A 25,817-nucleotide genomic window follows, 5' to 3' on the forward strand; every position below is an offset into this window, starting at 1 on the left:
CGCGCGCCGGTGGTTGCTGTCTGACATGCTACTTTCTATATATATATATATTATTAAATATTATCTGAAGTCTATCATACTCTAGTTTCCAACTGCAGAACCAAAAAGTTGCTCACTTGCTTGATATGTTTATGAAATTTACAGTGGTATTAAAATAGGGGTGGGCGATATGGCTCTAAAATTATATCACAATATTTTTTGGTAATTTCGCAATAACGATACTTTTGGCGATATGACGAAAAACTGAATTAATAAGATTTGTAACAGAACTCAATGATCCAGAATGTCATGGTACTAATAATGTGCTCTACATATCTCCATATATGCAGGATTAAAGTAAAATAAATGATACTGAACAGATATAATCTGTCTCTAGTAGATATATAATGGGAAATGAGAACAGTGTGAATTTTTCTTTTGCTAAAAAACAGCAAAAAAATAGTACCCTGATGTGATAATTAGGGATGAGTGATATGGCACGATATTTCAGAGTATAATATTGAACACGATGTTGAAAGATTTTGCCGGTATTATCGTGTACGATATGATGTGGCACACCCCTATATTGAAATCATATCAGCATTGGCAGATAACTGCTTGATAAAAACAAATAAACTTAAAATAATCACGTTAAGATCTGGCTGATTTTTTTTTTCATTCTTCCTCTGATCCCTGTCTGTGAGGAGTTTGATGGATGGATGGATGGATGGATGCTATTTGATATACAGTATTTACCTGAAATTGCTGATTTGAACAACCAATGATTTATAAACATTAAGGAAAGTCACGAAAATGATCAAGGGTACCCAAATGTTTTCATGCTATTAGTGCTGTGCGATATGACGATAAATATCGTGGGGACGATAGAAAAGTGTCTAACGTGCTACCTTCTATCATCCCTATCATTTCTACAGTAATTTCATCAATTATTCATGCAAATATATAAAGTAGGCTATGATGAAATGTTTTGGCGTGGTCACTTTGTATAAACTCGGTTTATATAAGTGATAATAAAGTAATCTTCGCAAAAAAAGCTTCATAATGTGGTTTTGCGACGTGACGCTGCTTTACGTTATTTGATGGACACTTTAAAAAATGTTAATTGAGTTTATTTTGATAACTTTGATAAATTTAAATACCTGTATAATTTTTAAAAAAATAGCTACTGCATCTACCTCATCTGTTTTCATTGGATACATATAAATATATTGCTACACTAAAAGGTAGTAATTCTCATTTGTGGAAGTTTGGTTTAATGTCACTTTGAAATAAAGTTGGAAAAAAGTAAGCAATAATATTATTTTATCATATTTTTCGAAGAATAACTGAAAACTTACTCAAATGTGGCATATCATGATGTATATCGTTATTGTGATGTAAAAAAAATTCCATATCGTGATATATGATTTTTCCCATATCGCCCAGCACTACATGCTACTGTATTTCAGTCTGACAGACATGGTGAACTCTAGCATGACTGGAGTTTATTGACACATGGACATTAAGAATGGCTTTGAGATGGTGAAATCACGAGAAGAGGAAACAAGTGAAGCTTCAGTGAAAGGCTTCGGTTGGGGCGAAACTCGAGAGTACTCCTTTTCAGTGGTGTGGGATTAAAAAAAAATGGATTTGTTTTACACACAACTGTTTCAGTGAGAGACTGACTGAGGGGAAACGGTTTTCAATAGCTCAAAGCTTCCTCTTTGAAACGCACCACCAGTGAACTGTCCGTGCCTTTTAGCTGCTGTCTGATTGGGGACAACTTTCTTTATCATATCTGACAGGAAGAGAAGTCTTCTCAACCCAAAGTTTTTCATCTGAACCATCTCTTTCTTTTCCTCCTTTTTCATTCATTCTCTTTGTTGACATGCTGCCACCCACCTCTCTTTCTCTCTCTCTCTTTCTCTCTCAGTTTATCGTCCTCTATCTCTCTCTCTCTCTCTCTCTCTCTCTCTCTCTTTCTCTGTCTCTTTCGCTCTGGCTTCCCCCCTCCCCCGCTCTCTCTGAGCCGGCAGTTCTCGTTTTTTCGTCCACAGCCGCTGCAGACCCAGCCTGGTGAGGATGCTCTTGTTTCAGTGCGTGTTTGAAAGTTAGCGAGACTCTTCATGGAGCTCAGGGTCACTCCTCTCCACACTGCTCTGGCTGTAAGGTAGCGAGAGTCCTGGTTTTAAACGTCTTTAAGATTTGGAGCTTCTGAAACTGGAACCATGGTGGACTATTACTCCAAGGTGCGGTTTAGCTCTCGGCCAAAAACAGCTATGGCCTACTCTCTGGATCCTCAGGTAGGTCACCCACAACAAACAATGCTGCTTCAGCTTTGTCAACATGTTGATTTGATTTCCGAAACCCGACTGGGTCTGTGACTTGGCGTAAAAATGTGATGATTTTTGACTCTTTTGGAAAGTTGGACGTGTTGATTTGACACTCATGATGACTCATGATGTTGAAGAGTATGAAGAGCATCATCTGTTGACATATTGATTCTTGGATTTACAGATTATCTTATCAGGGTTGCTTTTACAATTTAGTGAATCTATAGCTTGGTGGACGAGCTGATTCAGTAAAATCATGAATGTGTTTGTAGTGGTTTTATTTTATAATATAGTGAACATGTTGTTTTAACTGTACAATCAGGTAGTTGTTGTTGTTTTTTCTATTACGTGTTCTACAACAAAGGAAATAGTATGATTCTATAATGTGATGGACATGAATGCTACTGTCCATGTAAAATGTACTTGAAAGAACTTTGAGTTTACTTAGAAATAGTAAATTTGTTTTAATTCTATGACTTAGTGGACATCTGTATTACATCATCTTCATATTGGTTTAAAAGTACAACATAGTTAACTCTTTGGATTTCCCCTTTAAGCGTGTGGACATGTTGGTTTAATTTAATTGGTAACACAATCAAGTGCAATCAAGTTTTATCTTGATTTTGGCCAGTTTTTTTTTACTAGTCTGCAGATGTTACATCAATCAAATTTGACACTTGGAGAGAGAATTGTCAAGTGAGTTTGGGATGCAGACACATTTGGAGCCAGTAAAAAATGTAATTTAGAATTTTTTGACCCAAATATTGAGTGTAGTTTAATCTTGTATAGTGTGTTCTGTAGCTCTGCTGCTTCATGGCTCTCAATGCCTATGAATACTGGACATTAAAAAGGAGTGCAATTTCTGTACAGTTTTTAGGTTAGGTTTTTAAGTTTTAAGGCATGATATGATTTTACTTAAATGTTCCACCTTAAATGACGCAGTAGCAACAATGAAACACATTAATATAAGGTGGCACAGCTTACAAAAACTACTTACTCACCTTCAGCTCCTTCTGCAGTCTGTAAGTTACAAACCATGATGACTCCTTCATCTCACCCATGACCACACTTAAAGCTAGGGTTCGTACGATCTTTAAAAACCTGGAAAATTTTTGAAATATGAAAACAGCAATTTCCAGGCCCAAAAAGTTTTGGAGAAGTAATGGAAATTTGGTCTACAATTTTTTGTTTTTCAGTTAATCGATGGAGAAAATCAATTTTGAGCTGAGAAATAGGTCAACTTAGAGTTAATTCAGTAATTTAGCCCCAAAAAATGGAGCTCTCAGGATCTGTGTCATCATTTTATCTGATTCATTGTAGACCTACTAAAATATATTTTTTTTATAGTTTTAGTTGATTTTTGGTTTTATTAGCCATGTCTGCACAGATGTTTTAAAAAATCGTATGGTCATGAAAATTTGCCTTGAAGGCATGAAAAGAAAAAGTCTTGAAAAACTCAAAAAAATGTATTGGTAAAAATGTGTATGAACCCTGTTAAAAAGGCTTTTGGGTTTACGTGGCAAAATTTAGGTGGTAAATGTGATTCTGAGGCTTCTGAGAATGTTGTTTTTGTTCCTACAACTGTGTAAAAGCACTGGCTTAACTTTAAATCATGAATAATCCCACAGATAAGTTTAAAAAGTAAAATATGGAGTGATGTTACAACTTCATGTACATTTGTGTTGGATTGTTGTATTTTTAATAAGCTGCACTATGTTACGGTAAAGCTTTCGAAAGCAGGAAGTTGTGAAGTAACTTGCCCATGCACACACCTCCACATATCATGTCAGTTCCACTGGGGTGATTCTGCCATGATGCTGTTGCGTATTTGTTGCATTGAAGAAAGGAGGTGTTAGAAAGGAACTTCTAAGGCCTATAGTTTGAGTTTGAGTTGTAGAAATGGCCGTATTTAGCCGTATTCTTCTGTTGGAAAGCCACAGCATTGGGCTGCACTTATCTGTATCGTTCTTTTGGTAGATATCTCACAGTGAGGTCGTATCTTGGTTGTGTTATTGTTAGCTAGTCAGCAGTCTCTTCCTGTTGAGACACTCCCTGGTGCAAATACAGTATCACAGCAAGTGTGCGTAGGTTCCCTTTAGACTATGGAGGAGCTTTTATCGAAACACACACTCACAGGATGCTGTATAGGTCACAGCCGATATGAGCCAGTAAATCAGACACCATCAAAACACAACAGCAGCCTGAATAAAGAAGCTAGCAGTGCATATGAAGGTCAATAATGAGCAAACTGAGCCTTTCGGGCACTCCGTGTGACTTTTGGGTCACTTGACTGTACAATTGTTGTCACTTGTTCTACAACTTAGTATGAGTACAAAATAGTATGATTCCATAACGTGGTGCAGATGAATGTTACTGGCCATGTAAAATTTACTTAAAAACTTTGAGTGTATTTTGAAATAGCACATTTGTATTAATTCTATGATTTACTGGGAATCTGTGCTAAATCATCTTTGTATTGATTTAATTGTACAACTCCCTGAGAGTTAATATCAACTCATTTTAAGTGTATATGCGTGACCTTCGAATACCCTCTAAGACAGAGTTAAAGTAACTCTTTTCTGGGAGTTGTGGGAGTTAAAATATTTATCCCATCTAGAGTAAAATACAGCTCTCAGCTGTATGAGTTAATTTTAACATAAACTCCTTTACAGCGTTAACAATTAATGTAAAAAGGTATGTTATTAAACATTAATATTAACATTTTAAAAATCTGGAACATTTAGGAGTAAAAATGACAACAAAAACAGTTTCATAATCAACAAGTGTACACCAGTGTATATATTTTCATTGCATGGCTCAACTTTAATCCAGCATTGCAGTTCTCAGTGCATTACAGCACTTTGTTACACTTAACAGTGCAGAGGATAAGAAGGTAACTTGCTCTTATAGCCAACAACACGTCAACTAGGCAAACAACCATTATATAAAATATCATTAAATACCACAATGAAGGAAGCCCTGGTGGGCAAGACTACACACTGATGGTGAGCTGGGATTGGGGGACACGCCCATTAGAGCCCATTAGAGTTCAATCGCGCTCCTCAACACCTTGGAATAAACTCTGAAATAAACTCTACACCACCAAAGAGTTCCACTCAACTCAACTTGTAGTTTAAGTTGGAGAATAAACTCACACAATTTAATACTTTCACACATTTTTTTTCATTTTTTACTCCAGGTCTGTTTTTTAAATTAATAATATTAATTTGAATAAACTTAATAAACATATAAAGCTGAGGTTACACTGTGCAATACATTTTTACCCTGATTTTAGCCAGATTTTTGACTAGTCTGCAGATTTTGCGTATAAAGGTCAACGCTGACCAATCCGAGGCTTTCGGATATTCCCTTGTGACTTTTGGGTCACTTGACTCTGATTAGACTGGACTGTTTTTGTCTGGCTGCTTCATTCAGAGGCTGCAGTCTCGCGTGAACCGATCAATAACGCGCGTGTGACGAGTTGTCAGCTGCCAATAGTGAATGACCTCAGGGACAATGTTTGCTTGGTACCAAAACTAAAAAAAAAAAAAGAAAAAGAAAAAGAAACATAGTAGGCCTCTATATATTTTCAGTCAGTCAGTCCCCCACTCATCCCTCACTCCTCTCTCTACCAGACTCTCTCTCTCTCTCTCTTGTTCTTGCTCCATCCCTCTTTCTCTTAGCCTACTTGTAAAGTGACATATGCAGGGTATACGCCTGTCTCTGTGGCCCGACGCATTCAGCTCAGCTAATTTTATCTTCAGAAAGGTGGCATACATTCCGGTCTGGGAATTCTGATTCTCCCTTAAGCACTTACTCTTCTTTCTTCTCCTCTTTTTTTACTCTTATCTTTGTGCAACTTTAGCGAATAGCACTGGCTATTCGTTAATTCTGTTTCTGTTCACCTCCTGATTTCTTTCTATCTTTCTTTCTTTCTTTCTTTCTGTCATTCCTGCCTTTTTCTTTGTGCTCTATTTCTCACTGTTTTATTTGTTTCTACTCTCTCTTTCTGTCACTCTCTATGTCTGTCTTCTTTTCTGTCCGTTTTATTTTTTCATTTTGTATTAATTCACTGTCTGTTTTCCTTCTTTATTTGTTTCTTTCCATCTGTGTATCTTGTTCCTCCACAATTACCTCTACTTTTACTTCCCACTGTCCTCCTATGTTTTTCTGTCTCTTTCTTTCTTTCTTTCTTTCCTTCCTCTGTGTGTCTCTTCTGTCATATTTTACTTACGTCTGTCTTTTTGGTCATTTATTTCACTCTCTTTCTTTTTGTTCCTCTTTTTGTTTTACTCTCTCTTTCTGTTACTCTCTATGTCTTCCTGTCTTCTTTTGTGTCTGTTTTATTCTTTCATTTTGCATAAATTTACTGTCTGTGTGTCTGATTCATTTCCTTCCTTATTTGTTTCTTTCCATCTGTGTATCTTTTTTCTTCTCAATGTTTACCTTCCACTGTCTTCTGTCTGCCTATGTTTGTCTGTCTCTCTGTCTTTTTCTTTCTCTTTCTGTCTATTTGTCTGACCTGTATCTGTCTGTCTCTTTTCTTTTTTCTTTGTTTTTTTTACTTGTGTATCTTTCCCCCCAAAATGTTACATTTACTGTTTTCTGTCTACCTATGTTTGTCTGTCTTTTTATGTGTCTGTCTGTCTGTCTGTTTGTCTATCTGCCTCCTTTTTCTTCCCTTTTTGTTTCTTCTCATTTGTGTATATTTTCCCCCCACCATTTTTACCTTCCACTGTCTGCCTCTGTTTGTCTGTTTGTCGTCAATCTGTCTGGATCTTTCTGTGTCTCTGTCTGTCTGCCTCTTTTCTTTTCTTCTTTGTGTCTTTCCCTCAACATTTTACCTGTCAATTTCTTCTGTCTGCCTATGTTTGTCTGTCTTTCTCTCTCTTTCTGTGTCGGTTTGTGTGTCTTTCTGCATCTCTTCTTTTCTTCGTTGTTTCTTTACATTTGTGTATCTTTTTCCCTACACCATTTTACCTTTCACTGTCTTCTGTCTACCTGTTTCTCTGTCGCTGGCTCTCTCTCCCTGTCTCTCTCTCTCTCTCTCTCTCTCTCTCTGTCTCTCTCTCTCAGAGGTACTTCAGGAGTGGTGTATATTCTCGGAGGGCTCTGCTGGGAGTACAGGTGAGGTCTGAACTGCAGAATTGTGGACTCCAGTTCCCAGAGCTCCTGTACGACTCGTTCTTCACCCTCACTGTCGTCAGTCTCATCTGCATCTTTTTCTCTCAGACCTTCAGCACTCTGAACTCTGAACTCTGAACAGAAATCTGCATTCAGTTCATTCACATGTGCTGATTGATCATAACAGTGTGTTTCAGTGTTTTACCACTTATCTCCAGAAACATCAAATAAACAAGCAAACTTCATTTTGCATGTTGCTACATGAGGTCATAGCATGAAAATAAATTACCCAGCATCTCACAAAAGTGAGCACACCACTGACATTTTTGTCATTTTTTTTAACATGGCGATTAATGTGCAGTCGTGTCTCTGTGTTTGTTTGTTTTTGCAACGCATCAAGTATGAACCAGGCTTAGCTGCCTGCCTAAAATGCAATTAAGTTTGTGGTTGAAAGGTGAGAAAATGTGAGAAAAAGTTCAAGGGGTATGAACACTTTTGCAAGACACTGTACTGTACTTTAGAAAATGTCCCTTAATTACTTCATAAAAAAATGTCTAAATTTAAGTTGACACTGATGGAAGTATATATAATTATTATTATTCAAATCTGATTCAGTTAAAAATGTGAAAAAAAAAAAAAAAAAAAAACCATAAAACTATACTGGAAAAATATCAAAATATTTATGTGGGAGACGACAATGACCCATACATCCTCCAACTCTGTGGTGTACAGCTGTCTTGTTGTTTTATAAGTAGCACATCTTGTTTAGATGATCAGTTTTGCATATCTCTGCTGAATTTTCTCAGTCAGTTTGATGAGGTAGAGTCACCTGGAATTCAAGCTTTCAGTTAACAGCTGTGCTGAACTCATCAAGAGTTAATTACTTGAATTTCTTGTCTCTTAATAAAGTGTTTGAGAGCATCAGTTAAAGTAAAGTAGTGAAGAGGTAGAGTTACAGGTATACAGTGAATAGTGAATATTTGAATAATGTTCTAATCCAGATTATGCCACAGTTAGTTTCATCACTGCAATCTGATTGGCTGAGAGGCGTTCTGTGAGTGCCATTATCAGCCGGTAATGCACAGCGCTTACAAGCCAAACAGCGCAGCTACAAACAGAGCAGCAATGAAACTATTTTAACTCACATGAGTGTTTATAACCAAACAGATTCTATTTTCTCCTCCTCTTTAACTCAAAAACGTTTAATAAATAGTGATAATTTAACTGTGTAAACAGTGTTTTTTAATAAGCTTCTTGTGCACTGTTTTTAAGTCATTAATGCCTCGTTTTAAATGTCAGGGCTCTCCGGATTCTAGCAAGGAGGTGTGGAGCTACTTTGAGCTGGATAACGGTGGAAAAAGCGATTTATCAGGGTAAAAATTAAGCCCCGTATCACCCAGTCTTTTTTTTTTAATTTATTTAGTTGACAGGAACAATGCTCATTAATCAACAGAAAACAACTGTAAATGAGCCAGAGTTAGCCATAAAGGCTAATTTTCATCTATAGTCCCTGGGCAGCTCTTACTATGGCAACATCTTTTACACCGGAGTTCTCCTTTAACAAAAGGACTCAGAGAATGGGTAACCCAGTTTTAGTTGTGTTGTCTGGAGAACAGATAGCAGCAGCAGCTGTGTGTGTGTGGGGTTTGTGTTAGTGTAGTGTTAGGTGGTTTAGCCTGCGGTCGTTTACTTCTTTATTTACTCTCAGGCAGAGCTCTGAGGCGAGGGCGGCCGCCCTTAATTAGGACAACTGATGGCAAGAATAGCAGGGTGGCCTGGCTGAGGTGGTAGTCTTCTCAACTCGCGCAAACTGGTGTATTTCCTGTGACTGCAGGACGGTTTTTTTTTTAGTAAGCGAACTAAAGAGCAAATAAGGCACTTCCGTCGTCCGCCCGGCTGCACAGACCCTTCTCACATCAGCGCTGCTTTACTGTGGTACAGCTGAACAGCTTTCTAGACTCAGCTGCCTGCAGAGTTAGAGGTATTGAGTTGATTGTGGGTGTTTGGGTGGTGAGTCAGATGCTTCATGGGCTTGCTTACCAACAATGACCCATATTTATCATTCTTCTCTCTGTGTAAAAGTGCTGATCGGAGATCAGTTAAAGTTGACTGAATTGTATTAGGCCACTGATGAGAGGTGATCTCAGATCAGCAAAGGGGTCAAACTTATTCCCCCTAATTAACCTGCAGGTAGAGTAGCAGTACCAGTTAAAAGTTTGGACACATCTTAAATTTAGTGTTTTTTAATGATTTCAAAATATCAGCATTGTAGATTAATACAAACAGTAATCCAAAGTATGAAGAACATATAATTATTAAGTAAACAAAAAAGTGTTACACAAACCAGAATATGTTTATATTTTAGATTATGCAAAGTAGAACCTCTTGCTTAGATGACAGTTTTGCACATCTCTGCTGGATTTTCTCAGCCAGCTTTATGAGGTAGAGTCACCTGAAATTCAGGCTTTCAGTTAACAGCTGTGCTGAACTCATCAAGAGTTAATTACCTGAATTTCTTGTCTCTTAATGTGTTTGAGAGCATCAGTTGTAAAATAGTGAAGAGGTAGAGTTACAGGTATACAGTGAATAGTGAATATTTGAGTAAAGTTCTAATCCAGATTATGAGAAGCAACAACTACTAAATTCAGAAAAAAATATGACTTAAGGAAATGGTCAGTCAGTCTGAAAAATTATCCTTAAGTGCAGTCACAAAAACATCACGATGAAACTGGCTCTCATCAGGACTGCCCCAGGAAAGGAAGAGCGAGAGTTTCCTCTTTTGAGCAGGATAAGTTCATCAGAGTTACCAGCCTTAGAAACCGCAAGTTAACAGCTCCCCAGATAAGAGCCAATAATATAATTACATCATTGCTGATTGGAGCAGTTTGTCAGAGAAATGCATCATAAATTTTACTATTTGTTGACATAATGGTTGGAGTTGGATTCTAAACTGTGGTTATTATCTTAAGGAGATTAAATTGACCCAAACTGACTTTACTTTACTCTCCGCTCTGTCTAAGGTGGAAGACGATGACGTGTCGGCGGTCTACGTGAATGTCCCCAGGGTCCGGCGCAGTTCCTCCGGCTTGCCGTTCTCCTCCACCTCCCCACAGTCCTCCTCTTGGGGGGTTTCAGACTCACCAGACTCTCCTCCCCACCTCCCCGACTCCGTTCACCTGGGCTCTAAGGGATGGGAGATCCACACTGACCAGGACAGCGGTCAGCAGTACTATTATCAGCCCAGTACAGGCTGCAGCACCTGGGACTACCCGCTTAACACCTCCATGGAGTCCAGCTCAGGGATGGAGGCGCCTCCCATATCCCCCTCCCCCGCCCAGTCTCCAGCCTGCTCTCCTCAAGGCCCCTCCCCACCAAGATGGAGCTCGGACTGGGAGAAGGTGCTGGACGAGAACAGTGGCCGACACTACTTCTTCAACCCTGTATCAGGACAGAGCTCCTGGGACCCACCAGAGGACCTGCCAGGGAGTCTGCAGGACATTGGTCCAGTATGTGTAGTATACACTGAATTAAATGCCAATTATTTATTGCTCACAAAATTAGAGATGCCTGAAGGAGAGTGATTTCGCTGAAATCGCCCCCCCCCCATACCCACCCCTATCCACTCATACCCACCCCTACCCAACCCTATCCACCTTTACCCACCCCTACCCAACCCTATCCACTTATACTCAACCCTATTCCCTCATACCCACCCCTATCCACTCATACCCAGCCCTGCCCAACCCTATCCATCTTTAACCTCCCCTTATCCATTCATACTCACCCTACCCAACCCTATCCACTTATACTCAACCCTATCCACTCATACCCACCCCTTATTCACTCATGCTCACTCCTACCCAACCCTATCCACCTTTACCCACCCCTACCCAACCCTATCCACTTATACTCAACCCTATTCCCTCATACCCACCCCTATCCACTCATACCCACCCCTACCCAACCCTATCCACCTTTACCCACCCCTACCCAACCCTATCCACTTATACTCAACCCTATTCCCTCATACCCACCCCTATCCTCTCATACCCAGCCCTGCCCAACCCTATCCATCTTTAACCTCCCCTTATCCATTCATACTCACCCTACCCAACCCTATCCACTTATACTCAACCCTATCCACTCATACCCACCCCTTGTTCACTCATACCCACCCCTTATTCACTCATGCTCACCCCTACCCAACCCTGTCCACTTATAATCAACCCTATCCACTCATACCCACCCTTTATTTACTCATACCCACCCTTACCCAACCCTATCCACCTTTACCCACCCCTTATCCACTCACACCCCCCTATCCACTTATACCCCTACCCAATCCAATCCGCTCATACCCACCCCTTACCCATACATACCCAGCCCTACCCAACCCAATCCACTCATACCCACCCCTTACCCACTCATACCCACCCCTTATCCACTCATAACCCTTTACCCATCCCTGCCCAATCCTATTCACCTTAACCCACCCCTTATACACTCGTACCCACCCTTTACCCACTCATACACTGCCCTGCCCAACACTATCCACCTTAACCCACCCCTTATCCACTCATAGCCACCCCTATCCGCTTATTCTCACCCCTACCCAACCCTATCCACCTTAACCCGCCCCTTTCCCTCTCATACCCACCCCATACCCACCCTTAACCACTCATTCCCAGCCCTACCCACCACATACCCACTCATATCCACCCCCTATCCACTCATACACACTCATATTCACCCCACCTATGGCCTATCCACCCCACCCCTTACCTACTCATGTCCACTCTAACCTATCTCTTACTCACTCATATGCATATACCCATACCCTAACAAACCCCTCATATCAACCCCTTACTGTACTATACTCAGCTCGGTCACCTAAAGTGCCCAAACACAACAGATTACGCATTTATTCACTAAATATCAGAACATTTTACATATAAATGTCTTCTGAACATTTAAATCGTACGTTCAGATGTTTCTGTCATTTTGAAGCGATAGAGAAAGACAGGAACAGAAGCAGAACCCACATTAAGCAGAGACGGAGGGCATGGCAAAAATAACAGTTGACCAACAAACTAATCGAAAAATAAATTGTCAACTTACAAAATAATCATTAGTTGCAGCCCTAATTAAAACCACAATTAATCCTGAAATAAGAATGAGGAAGTGTTTGACACCGTCTACAAATATACTTAAGAAAAGAAGTGTTATCACTAATGATGTCAATCAAATGTGTTGTAGTTTCCACTTAATCACACATGTTAACGCTTTAACGCTTTAATGACTCACTCCTGTCCTCCGGTTAGCCTCCGCTCCCTGAGGAAGACTACCCCGCCGAAGAGGACATCCCTGTGTCCCCATGCCAGGAGGACGCCTTGTCCCCGCTGCCCTTCCCCCTCACCTCCGAGTACTCTCTCGCTCATGTGACTAAAGCGGTGATCCCTCGAGCGTGTCTGGACCGCAGTACTCCTGCAGGCTGGACCCTCAGCGTAGACCCTGATGGAGCGTGGGTCTTCACCAGCGAGCTCACACAGGAACAGGTAAAGCCTTAAAGCCTTTAGAGCAGGGGTCACTAATAGGCGGACCCAGACGTTGTCCAATCCGGACCCAAACCGATAAACTACTGAGAAGGATTTAATTCTAACCGTGTTTTCATTTAAAGCGGCGGAGTGTTTATTGTCTTTATGGTTTAATATGCTTTACAGCACAGTAAACTTTACCGAGACAAGAGTGCACAATAGTGCACTTTACTCCACCTGATCAGAACTCCTCAGCAAGAAAAAAACTCCCTCTCTGCTCCCTAAACCACCCTGTCAACTCCCCCCATCAGTTTTACCCACAACATAAAAGTATGTTAAAGTAATAATATTAAATAAAATAAAACTACTGTTTTTAAAAAGAAAAGCTGATATTTTGGCCAAGTTCAGCAAACATTTCTCCATATATTGTACGCTTTATCATTCTTGTAATTTTTATTATGACAGGCAGGCCTAAATCTAACATAAATAAAATCAAATAGAATAAATATAGCATTTTAAAACAAAGGGAACATGCAGGTTTACATTATTAGACTCGATATGTTAAATTATTGAGGGTGTTTCCATTTATTTTATGATAGGTTGATAATCTAATTATTGTGACAAGCCTATTTAAAACAATAAATATTGTTGAAATATACTAGTATGTGTAATTTGTTTTGTCTTTCAGTTGTTGATGACATTAATAAAACACTGACAGAACTACTATATGCTTCTTCAGTAAACAGAATAAAACACTGAATTATAACACAAGTTAATATTGGCGAAGGTCCGGACCACAGCCTGATGACATTTTCTCTAACTGGACCAAACTGAATAATAATTAAATACCCCTGCTTTAGAGAGTTCACACACATTTACACCTTTTCTACTTAAACCAAATAGAGGTTTGTGCTGGTTTATGGCAGAGAACACAACTCAGATATCATTCCTCTGTATTTCTGTCCATATTTAAGAGATATGATCTTAAAAGCTTGAGTGATAGACAGGGGCAGAACTAGAAAAATATTTATGGGGTGGCAAGAGGGGAGTTTTGGCCTGTTGTTATTTTGCCGTGGTTGCGGCAGATAGCCTTTGTAAATTTCAGCAATAAAGCGACGACTGTACACATCTTTCTCATCCATCCTTTCAATGTGTCCAACCAGATGCTACTAAATTTTGTATAATTGTTTTAATAATAGTAATGCACACTTTAGATTATTCATTACTAGAAAAATGGACAGATTAAAGTATGCATTACTAAGCACCTGACTTCTCTGGACCTAGCAAAAAAATACATGTTATAGTTAGCAAAATAAGACTTTAGATTTATTTCATTATAATTTACTGCAGTTACTTCAGGAGATTCGCTCTCATAAATGTCAAATTGGCCATTATAACTTTTCTTTTAATTCTGGGTTGGCAGCAGGGGTGGCAAGGCTTTCTGTTGGGGTGGCAGCTGCCACCCTATGCCACCCCGGTAGATCCGCTCATGGTGAAAGATATGATAGATGAGTGCAACGTTCTCGTTTTCCTCTGGAAACACATGTGGACATGTGAAGCATCACTGTGGTTCATATTCAGCCTGGTCTAAAGTACCTGTTTGTGCTCACAGTGGATCAAATCGCTGGACGATCGAGGACAGACATACTACTACCTGAGAGATGGCTCCAAATCCCAGTGGACCTTACCTGAGGTCAGTGAGGTTTAGATTTAAATAAAATACTTTATTTTTTTAAATTTACTTTTAAAAACAGTGGTATTATTTTAGGGTTAAATTACTTTTGCTACAATATTCATGTCTAAAAAATCAGATTGTCTGTTATTTGATAATATTTGTTGATGTTATTATGATAATTATGGCACATTGCATCACATTAAACACAAAATAATTTTTTATATGTGTAAAAAAAAGATGTCTCTCTTTATATCTTCTTTTCTTTCTGTATTTTTCCCCATGTCTCTCATCATATCATTTATTCCTCTCTCTTTCTCTTTCCTCTCCCTATTTTTATTCTTCTATTTGTCTCTTTTGCCTATCTCTTTCTCTATTTTCTTTATTTTACTTATTCTTACTTTTCTTCTCTCTTTTGTTTCTGGCTTTTCTTTCTCTAACTTTTTCCCTTGTCTTCATCCCTTTTTTATCCTCTCCCTCCTTTTCTTTATCTTATTTTCTCACTTTCACTCTCACCCTCTTCCTCTCATTTGTTCTCTCTCTTTAGCTCTCTGCTGGTCTGGGTCAGTGTCGGTTGGGGAATGGAGGGGCAGTGGAGCCTGATGGAGGGATGAGGAGCTGGAGGAATAGTACAGGATCTCAGGATGAGGTGCAAATACACACACACACACACACACACACACACACACACACACACAAACACAGAAATATGTGTGTATTTAGGCCTGGTTCTACTGCTTGTGAATCAGTAATGTGACTAAACACTGAATATCTACTAGTATATCCTGTGACATCACATGCAGCTTCACTAAACCTAGAGATGGATGGATGGATGGATGGATGGATGGATGGATGGATGGATGGATAGATAGATAGATAGATAGATAGATAGATAGATAGATAGATAGATAGATAGATAGATAGATAGATAGATAGAGTTTTAGGCAGGGCCAAAAGGAGGCCAAATGGAAATAGTGGGATAGAGGAGGAAAGGAGGGGAAGAAGGGAATTAGGTTAGTAGAAGGTAGTTAGTTAGAGGTGTTAGGAGAGTAAGAGCTCTTTGAAGAGCTCTGTCTTCAGGAGTTTATTAAAGATAGCGAGAGATTCTCCTGATCTGGTAGTAGAAGGTAGTTAGTTAGAGGTGTTAGGAGAGTAAGTGCTCTTTGAAGAGGTCAGTCTTCAGGAGTTTATTAAAGATAGTGAGAGATTCTCCTGATCTGGTAGTAGAAGGTAGTTAGTTAGAGGTGTTAGGAGAGTAAGTGCTCTTTGAAGAGCTCTGTCTTCAGGAGTTTATTAAAGATAGTAAGAAACGCTCCTGCTCTGGTAGTGGAAGGTAGTTAGTTAGAGGTGTTAGGAGAGTAAGTGCTCTTTGAAGAGCTCTGTCTTCAGGAGTTTATTAAAGATAGTGAGAGATTCTCCTGATCTGGTAGTAGAAGGTAGTTAGTTAGAGGTGTTAGGAGAGTAAGTGCTCTTTGAAGAGCTCTGTCTTCAGGAGTTTATTAAAGATAGTGAGAGATTCTCCTGATCTGGAAGTAGAAGGTAGTTAGTTAGAGGTGTTAGGAGAGTACAAGCTCTTTGAAGAGCTCTGTCTTCAGGAGTTTATTAAAGATAGTGAGAGATTCTCCTGATCTGGTAGTGGAAGGTAGTTAGTTAGAGGTGTTAGGAGAGTAAGAGCTCTTTGAAGAGCTCTGTCTTCAGGAGTTTATTAAAGATAGTGAGAGATTCTCCTGATCTGGTAGTAGAAGGTAGTTAGTTAGAGGTTTTAGGAGAGTAAGTGCTCTTTGAAGAGGTCTGTCTTCAGGAGTTTATTAAAGATAGTGAGAGATTCTATTGATCTGGTATTAGAATTTTATTTTATAAATGTAAAAGTTCTCCGTTGTCTCTGACAGAAGCTCTCCCTGAGCCATCGCAGGAATGCCTCAGACAGTGACGCCTCCAGCTCGCCGGAAATGCCTCATAATGTAAGTCCCTTTTTCACAAAGCCACCAGTTTTCTAATCCAGCAGTTAGTATTGTGCTAATAGACTGACTAAATCATCACACACTCTTCTTAAACTGTGAGAAGATGTTCCATTATTTCTAATAGACATTATTATGTGGTTTCCGTTTATAATAATTTACTGTAATTACAGAACCTAGCTTAACTCAGCAGCAGCAGAACCTGAAACTGAATCTTTAGTGTTTGAGTTGTGTCCCAATTAATTACTAATTACTAAAACAAACTAGTTTTTGACTATGAAGTGCATATAGTAGTTTGATTTTTTTTTAAGCCATTACATGGCTGGTCACAAAAAATATATATATATATTTTTGGAAAAGGAAGTGTAATACATACCTGTCAAGTCTCCCGTTTTGGCCGGGAAACTACCGTATTTTCCTCCTCTTTCCCGCCGTCCTCCCGTATTAGTATTTTCCCGTAAATTTCCCGTATTATATTAAAATAAAAAAATATATATTATTGAGGAGACAGGGCACTGACCGCTCTGTGTCTCTTAACCAATCGTGGAGCTGGTTCAAGGAGAAAGTCCCGCCTTTTAGGAGAAACAGCCAATCAGTTTGCAAAGGAGGGTCAGCGTGGGGAAGCCCCCAGTCGCTGTGAGTTCTAGCGGCTAGTCGGAGCAGCTGATGTTAAAACAGATCTTGATATACAGCGATTTTTCTTAAAGAAAGGTAACGGTAGGCTAATAATGGAAAAACTGTGATGAGATTTTTCTGATAGCTGCTTAAAAATACTCGTCTCCGAAATAAAACACACAGATTAAACCTTTTAAAATAAAACAGCTTGTGACTCAGCTTAACTAGAAATGTGGAGAGAACTGATCAGGGGTGGAGTGATCAAAAGAAAGAAGTATTAATTAAGAATTATTAATTGTGTAGGCCCCTTAGGACTAATTTTTACTGATGGAATATATCTGGTCCATGTTCTTTTAGTAAAAGCTCATGATACTATTTTTAAGTCACCTACAGTCATTTTGCAGAATTTGTGCACCCTTTGTTCAATTTTAAATCCATTAGATAAAAAAATATATATTATATAAAAGAGTGCATTTATGACTTTTTTTTAAATATCTAGAAAAGGCTTTTTAATTTGGCTGCATTAAAAGAATGACATATGTAGGAATGTCCACAACATTTCAGATCCCGATAATCTAATTGTAGTGTGTAAGTGGTTCACATGTGGTTATTTTAGATTTTTTGTAAACCTGTCTTAAAATGTACCTTCGTTGGGCTGGTGGGACGACTTTAAGCGGACAGAGGAAAATATCCCTTATTTTTAAATCTAAAACTTGACAGGTATGGTGTAATAGCATGGAGTGCTACAGACTAGTAGCTCTCCAGCCCAGAGGGTTGTTGAACCCTATTGCAGAACAGTTGATCTAAAAGCAGGTAAACCCAAGAAGAAAGAAAATAAATAAATAAATAAATATACCGCTCCTCACGCGAGATTAAACCCGTGTCGTCAGTGTCGCTGTCCAATACACTACCACTGTCCCGCCTAGTGAATTGAGACATGGCCAGGACAAAAATGCCCTTATAAGAAGATAGGGATCCCAAGAACAGGCTGAAAAATGAGAATCGTCAGAAACTAAAGTCAAGCCGAGCACGACAGAGAGAGAGACCGGGGAGGAATATAAACAAAAGCTCACCAGAGAAGCATTTTATTTTATTTTTAATTTTTTTTCATTATCAGTTAAGAGTCAGATGTTTCCTGTTGCCGACCCCTGGTATAGATAAAAGTTACAATATGGGTTAGTACATTACAATTTTGTGTACTCCATGCACTATAAGGATTTATATATAGTATAAATCTTATAATATTAGTGTATATTTTGCAATTGGGACACGCCCTGTGTATATATATATTACAGGGCCACAGAATGATACTATAGTGCAGGAACACCAATAGCACTGTTCATGTTTTATTGTTGGTTATTAGACGTCACCTGCAAAAGCTTCTACAACTGAGCCTGAGAAGATGCTGATCAACCAAAACTCAGAATCTCCACCACAGAAAGTGGGTTTTTACCTTCGTTTCTGCTGAATTCTTAATGGAAATTGTGGTGGAAAGGGTTAAATGAGTGGAGGATCTTTTGCTTGTTTTCTATGACTTTGTGTTGGGGTTCTGTGGGCAGGCATGGTGATGGGTATTCTAAAATAAAATATGATTTCTGTGATAATACATTAAATGGTTTCCACCAGGGCTACACAATACATACAGCACAGTGGCGAAAATATGTAAATTGAAATTCCCACGTTTTTTGCATGGATTGCTAATAAAGTGTGGTCTGATCGTTATCTAACTCACAAAAAGAAACAAACACAATCTAACTAAACTAACACACATGCATGTTTGTTATTCAGCACACTGAGTAAACAGCCACAGTGCAGGCTAGAAAAAGTAAGTGAACCATTTGAACTATGTGGTCTGATCTTTATGTAAGTCGTAATTATAGATTAACACTAGAGATGCACTAAAATTAAATGTTTGAAGAAAATCAAACAAAATAAAACGAAGGAAGGATGAATACTAAAAATATTTTTCATTTTTTTAATAAATTAAATAAACTTAAAATCTCAGGGTGATATGGATGCATTTTAAATTGGATGCGTTTTAAATTATAATCTTAATTGATAATTATTGAATCAACATAAATAAACATTTAAACATTTATGTTATATCGCTAAATAAAACCACTAGAAAGTCACCAGGCTGTATAAACTTTAAAGTTTCCAGATTAACCGCATGCATTAACGTGTTAAAGTTAACAGCACTATTCAAAATATTTCACAACTCACCCCTGCAACTCACTCACCGTCACAAAGTAAAAAAGACATGCAGGACTGCTTTCTAAAAATTATAATAAAAAAACAATTATGTAAAGATTAAGTCTGAATTGAGCCACAGCGATGTTCCACATGGCTTAATATGGTTCAAAAATGTCACATATCATCTGTTATGCTGAGATGGGTTCTGTATCTGTGTTTCAGGTATGTGAAAGTGCAGAAAATGCAGATTCACAGATTAATCTTATCTTTACCCTTTGCATTCTCGCTTTCAGTTTTACCTTCTAAAAGTGCTCAACTTAAAGTAAATCCTGTTGTAGATGCAGGAAACTGCCTGAGTGAGTGAGTCTGAATCAGATTGAGCCAGAGTAGAGTAGAGTAGAAAAGTGAATCGATCTGATTCAATTAGAGCTCAACTCTGGATAATGTCCGGAGTGCGTTTTCCTATAACGAATTATCTTACTGATTTACGAACATAGACAACTTTAAGAACACCAATTAAAAAACAGGAGGACGAGTGAGTTTTTTGGCTTTCTCGGTCACATGACATCACAGGGTTCAGTAGCTCCTCCATTTCCACTCGCTGTTGTGCTTTTTTTAACGTGGATTTCCATGGAAACGCGCACCCAAAGTGTAATTACGGTGTGCGGCAGTGGACAAATAGCTATTTTATTAAACGCGAGGAGACGAAACTCAGAGATGTGCGTCCGGACAGGACTAAAATTACCGGAGGACCAGCCAAAAACAGTAGATGGTCGTTCCGGACAGGAATAAAATCACAGAGGATCCCCATAAAAGAGAAAATTACCCCAGAACCCCCTGAGAAACCAATTCCGTCCGGATAGGGCTTTAGTCTCCAAAGTTACCAATCAGTGATAAGTATTTCTTATTTCTCTCTGCCTCGGCTCCTGTGCTGAAAAGACACCACCAGTAATTTTAAGAATTTTCTTAAGGTTTAGTTAGATTGTGTTTTTCCACAGTTGTGATTTAAACAATGATCAGATCACATGTTTATTAGTAATGGGTAAAGAAATCCAGGTAATTCTAAAACGCTTACTTACTCCCTTTTTTTTTTGCAACTGTGTTTAAATCTAGCAAAATATCACAGTTAAGACTTGTGGCCACACTGATAAAAAAGCTTTATGTAGTGTTGAACTGTTAACTGGCAGTAAAACCGCACATTATATGTGTTAATTAGTGATTAATACAGTTAAAATGTCAGATTTGCTCATAATAGGATATTTCTAATGAACAAACAATAGAAAATGTAATTGGAGGCGCATTCTGAACATTAGTTAGTGATATACTGTATTGTTTAGCTCTATGTCCCTCTGATTATCTTGGCATGAGGTAAGGCTGGTGGAGGGATGTGTTAACCTATACCTGTCTAGGCTCCGCCCACAAATACATTCTTTCACGGTAACTTTTGCTGGACAGACTGGAACAACTTGTCTGTCCGACAAGTTTTACAAAACACTGCTTAAAATCCCATTCAGCATCTACAACGAGGTACTGTAGCTCCACCTCAGTGTATATTCCAATACCTACATTTAGGGAGTTTTCACATCTATAGTTTGTTTGCACTGGTGCAAATCAGTTTATAAGTTTGTAAACTTTGTGAACAGCATTTTCCACATGGTTTGGTTTATTTTCACACAAGGAAAGGATATATTCACAAGCACCATTTCTAGTTACATGTCTCTCTAAACCATCACTGATTGGTGGAAACTTCACACTAGACCTCGAGCAGTTTGGACTGTGTGTCTCTCCACGCTTCCTCCAGACTCTGCTCCCTTGATTTACTTTAAATGAAATGTAAAATTTACTGATGATCAGTGATGATTTGGAGAGACGTGTCATCTGCTGGTGTTGATCCACTGTGTTTTATTATCAAGTCTAAAGTCAGTGCAGTTTTGTTTTCCCACAAAATCTTACAGCACTTCATATCTTACAGCTTCCCTCTGCTGCTGACAACTTTCATGGAGATGCGGATTTCATTTTCCAGCAGGACTTGACACACTGCCCACACTGCCCACAAAAGTACCAATTGGTCTTATATAATATTCTAATTTTCTGAGGCACTGATTTTTAGGTTTTTATTGGCTGTAAGCCTAAATCATCAACAATAAAATAAATAAATGCTTAAAATAAATTACTCTGTGTGTAATAAAATTATATCATATATGAGCTTCACATTTTAAACTGAGTTTACTAAAGTAACTTTTTAATGACATAATTTTTTTGGAGATTCACTGGTATATAAAGAAATAATTAAGGAAAATAATAAAAAAAATAATTTATTACAAAAAGTCAACTGTCAAAATTTGTATTTGTGGGTGTAGTCGTCAGCAGTCAGAAGGTTGTTTTCCTTCTTCAGTTCTTGCTTTTAATTGTCATTAAATATGAAATTTGCTGCAGATTCAGAGAAGTGCATGTTCTGCTTTTTCCTTCCCTCTTCCTCAAATAATTTCCCATAGTCACGTTAAAAACTGATTTTTTACAGATTCATTTGCGCACACACACACACACACACACACACACACACCATGCAATCTCTTCCTTTTTTTAAAAGTGCTATTTGTAAACTGGTCAGACAAGTTGAACCTCTCCTGTTTTAGTAAGATATAACTGACTTTACTGCCACTTGGTGGTGTCGGGTCAACATCACGGTTAACAAGTACAAACAGGGATTAAGCCTCTTCTTGAATCACACAGCATTTCAAATTTAGAGATTTAAAACTAGAACTAAGTCTAGTACTAGGCTTATTACCTGTCCAGAAAACCAAACCTTTATATCATATATTTTCGAGACAGCTTTTTGTGTTTAAATATACATCTTATGCATCGCCTGGCCAAAAAAAAGTCGGCAAATTAACCAATCAGGTGACTTACTTTGGAGCATCTCTGGAGCAATGGAGGTCCATCCAATACTACCAAAATCCTGGGCCTCACGTACACATCAATTTATTTTTTAGACAAAAAATTATTAGACATTAAATTGCATATGGTGTGCAAGGTCCTTACGACATTTGACATTTGCCATATTATACATACATATGTCATAAATATATACAGCTCTGGAAAAAAATAAGAGAGCACTTATTAAAAATGATGAGTTTCTTTGATTTTACCAAATTGAAAACCTCTGGAATATAATCAAGAGGAAGATGGATGATCACAAGCCATCAAACCACCAAACTGAACTGCTTGAATTTTTGCACCAGGAGTAAAGCAGCATGAAGTTATCCAAAAGCAGTGTGTAAGACTGGTGGAGGAGAACATGATGCCAAGATGCATGAAAACTGTGAACTCTTAAAACTTGTTTTCTTTGCAAATCTTTTTTGTTTTTTCAGACATTTCTAATTTTTCTGCAAATAAATGCTCTGAATGACAATGTCTTTATTTGAAATGTAGGTGAAATGTTGTCTGTAGTTTACAGAATAAAACATCAATGCTCATTTTACTCAAACATAAACCTATAAAAAGCTAAATCTGAGAAACAGATTCAGAAACTGAAGTGGTCTTAATTATTTCCAGAGCTGTAGGTTTATAACTTATCTTCTATGAACACACAGACCTTCTCTCTCAATCTCGAAACTAACACAATTCTATTAACTCAGTGGGTTTCAACCTTACTTCTGGAGAGAAATCATCCTACAGGTTTCAGATCCATCTCAAATCTAACACACCCTATTTAGCCAGTGGAGAACTCCTGAAGGAGTTAGTTGAATCAGGTGGGGTGGATTAGAGTTGAGTCCAAAGTCTGTGGGAAGTTAGATCTCCAGGATCCAAACCAAACACAACTGCCTTAACTAGAGATCAGACTGATAGCTGAAGTTCTGTCCATGCTCTCCTACAGATGTCCAATTTGGAGAAAGCTGGAATCCTCAACAAGACCAAGATCTGTGATAACGGGAAGAAAGTCAGGTAATGAAGCTCCACTTACTGTAAATTAACCTCTTCAGGTTGAGTTTCTACTGAATGTAGTTGAATTAATTTTTTTCTAAGTGTTTCTTTATTTTTTATTTTTTTTACAGAAAGAACTGGGGTCTTTCGTGGACTGTTCTTCATGGAGGGATTCTTACATTTCATAAGGACCCAAAGTCCAACCCAACAGGAGCAGCGGTGAGTTCTGTAGCACAGTTATGTCTTTAGGTGGAACAAGAAGAACTGCTTTAATTCCTCTGCTGACACCTACAGCTAAAGCAGCGCCATTACATTACATTAACCTTTACTGTAGCAAAGGTTTACTGAGTCTGGTTTGATCATACTGTGTGATTGAGCCTATTCAAGACATTAGGACACCTGTTGCTTATCTGATTTTATTTGAGGGATAAAGTTTGTGTAAAGGTTAATTTAGACCATTTTTGGAACATAAAACCACACTGGTATTATTTATTAGTAGGCTTTATATAGAATGATGAAATGTAGGAAATGGGCCATTTAAAGGTTTTAGTTTGAAGCACATATGAGTCTGTGTTTATACTTTAGATTGATTAAAATGGACCTGAAGTTTGTTTCTATGATACGGATCAGTTAAATAGTTTGTTTATTGGGAGCATTTCTCCCTCTGTTTGGTTTGGTTTGGTTTCACACAGGCACAAACCTAAACACACCAAAATGTGCACCGATAAACCATGTGAGCATGTTGTCTCCTCTGATTGGTCAGAGCTGTCTGGTGCAGGAGCAAGAAAGAAAATGTAGAGATATAAAAGATTTTGTGTTCCATGCATATATCTGTGCAGTGTGAAGCTGCTTCAACACAGACCTATAAGCACAGACCATGCATGTAAACAGCATGGAGCAGCAGAGACAGCGTCTGTTCATAGCTGTATATTATCTGGCTAATTTATCAGATTAAACTGTGCCTTATCAGCATTTTAGCTCAGATAATATGAGTATATTTGATATCTGTGTCAGATCGAGACCGGATCACGTTCTCACCACAAGCAAACAGCTCCAGAGTTTGCAATCTAGGACTAAAATGTGACAATATATAATTGTTTTGCTTTGTCTTAACCAAGAACTTTGAGCTACAAGTATTAACATACCCCAAGACAATCTTGTCTAAAGTCTGGACTAGTATTGGTCTTTGGAAAATGCTGCCCTGTCCACAGCTCCATTTCGTGCGGGAAAATTCATGAAGATTTGGTTGGGGGTCTTCCAAACTGTGGGCTGATATTACAGGTCTACAAACTTTGAAATAAAGATTTTTATTTATGCCATAGCTTATCTTATTGACTGAATCTGGGCTATGATATCACTCAAGGTAAACGATTGTACATTTCTATTCTCACAGAGTAAGACCAACCAGTTTGTTCCAGAGTTCACAGTAGATCTGAGAGGAGCGATGATTGGCTGGGCAGCGAAAGAGAAGTCCAGCAAGAAGAACGTACTGGAGGTGCAGCAAAGACTTTCAGTCTAGTTATACATTATAGTTTCTTACTAAAACTGTGTTGTTGTGCTCAAGCAGCTGTGTATGTGTGTGTGTTTGTTTCTGTGTGTGTGTTTAGTTGAAAAGCAGGGCTGGTGCAGAGTTCTTGGTCCAATACGACACCGAGAGCATCATCAACGACTGGCACAAAGTCATCACTGACACCATACGACAGCTGGTAAACCTCCCACTCTGATCACACTCATCACACACGGATTTCTACCTCTTTTCCTAATTCCATCATTTTTTTCTCATTCTATAATAAATTCTCTCTGTCAGGATGTGGAGCAGCACCACTCTGAAGATGAAGAGGAGGTCAGTGAAAAGACCTTCAGCTCAGAGAAGGAGGACAGACCCGTGGCCATTGCAGACAGGCGGCGGATGAGTAATGGTAATTATGAGGGAGAATACGTGCTTCTTCACCACACTATAGAAATACACTCTAAATATCTAAAATTTTTTATTTCATTTAATTCATAATATTCTCCATATGTTGTACCATTCTCTCCTCACACCATATTGTGCAAAATTTGAAACTATAAGGAGTGATACAGCATCCTTAAGTTTGTAGTATTAGCCTTGTAGCTAAAGAAATTTGCAGTACCGTATTTTTTTTTTACACTATAAGGCGCACTATCCATGAATGTATATTTGATGGTCTATTATAATGTGCATTTTAAGAGACAATAGTAAGGAACAGGGGTGTCACCATGTTTCCCTTCTAATTCAGCAGGTCTCGCCGCTGGGGTGAGGTTGGGCTAAGTAAAGAAATTGTAATTCTTAATAAAAACATTTTCTTTCAAAGTTAAATGAGATCTGGATGGATCTACACAGATCTATCTCCTGAAAACTGTTTATTTGATTAAGTAAATCACTTCCATTAATTTAAAATATGCTTGGATTTCCAGTATTTTAGCGCGGTTAGCAGTGTTTAGCACTAGTAAATGCCTCCTGGTA

The 25,817-nt window shown here is 38.4% G+C and overlaps 1 protein-coding gene across 5 annotated transcripts in view; it reads left to right on the forward strand.

The window, feature by feature from the left end:
• arhgap27 (Rho GTPase activating protein 27) overlaps positions 1-25,817 on the forward strand; it is a 57,838-nt gene that overhangs the window by 24,375 nt on the left and 7,646 nt on the right. For 2 of the 5 annotated variants that reach the window (XM_049464443.1, XM_049464444.1), the window contains exons 3-13: positions 10,457-10,942; positions 12,758-12,991; positions 14,583-14,663; positions 15,190-15,291; positions 16,532-16,603; positions 18,579-18,656; positions 23,286-23,353; positions 23,464-23,551; positions 24,726-24,827; positions 24,940-25,038; positions 25,140-25,251. In XM_049464443.1, the coding sequence (XP_049320400.1) occupies positions 10,457-10,942; positions 12,758-12,991; positions 14,583-14,663; positions 15,190-15,291; positions 16,532-16,603; positions 18,579-18,656; positions 23,286-23,353; positions 23,464-23,551; positions 24,726-24,827; positions 24,940-25,038; positions 25,140-25,251 (1,522 nt within the window). Of the gene's footprint in view, positions 1-1,975; positions 2,283-7,388; positions 7,440-10,456; positions 10,943-12,757; positions 12,992-14,582; positions 14,664-15,189; positions 15,292-16,531; positions 16,604-18,578; positions 18,657-23,285; positions 23,354-23,463; positions 23,552-24,725; positions 24,828-24,939; positions 25,039-25,139; positions 25,252-25,817 lie in introns of those variants that run through there. The other 3 variants (XM_049464446.1, XM_049464447.1, XM_049464445.1) reach the window with 3 other exon arrangements.

Source organism: Astyanax mexicanus, chromosome 15 (assembly GCF_023375975.1).
Source record: "Astyanax mexicanus isolate ESR-SI-001 chromosome 15, AstMex3_surface, whole genome shotgun sequence".
Classification (NCBI taxonomy): Eukaryota; Metazoa; Chordata; class Actinopteri; order Characiformes; family Acestrorhamphidae; genus Astyanax; species Astyanax mexicanus.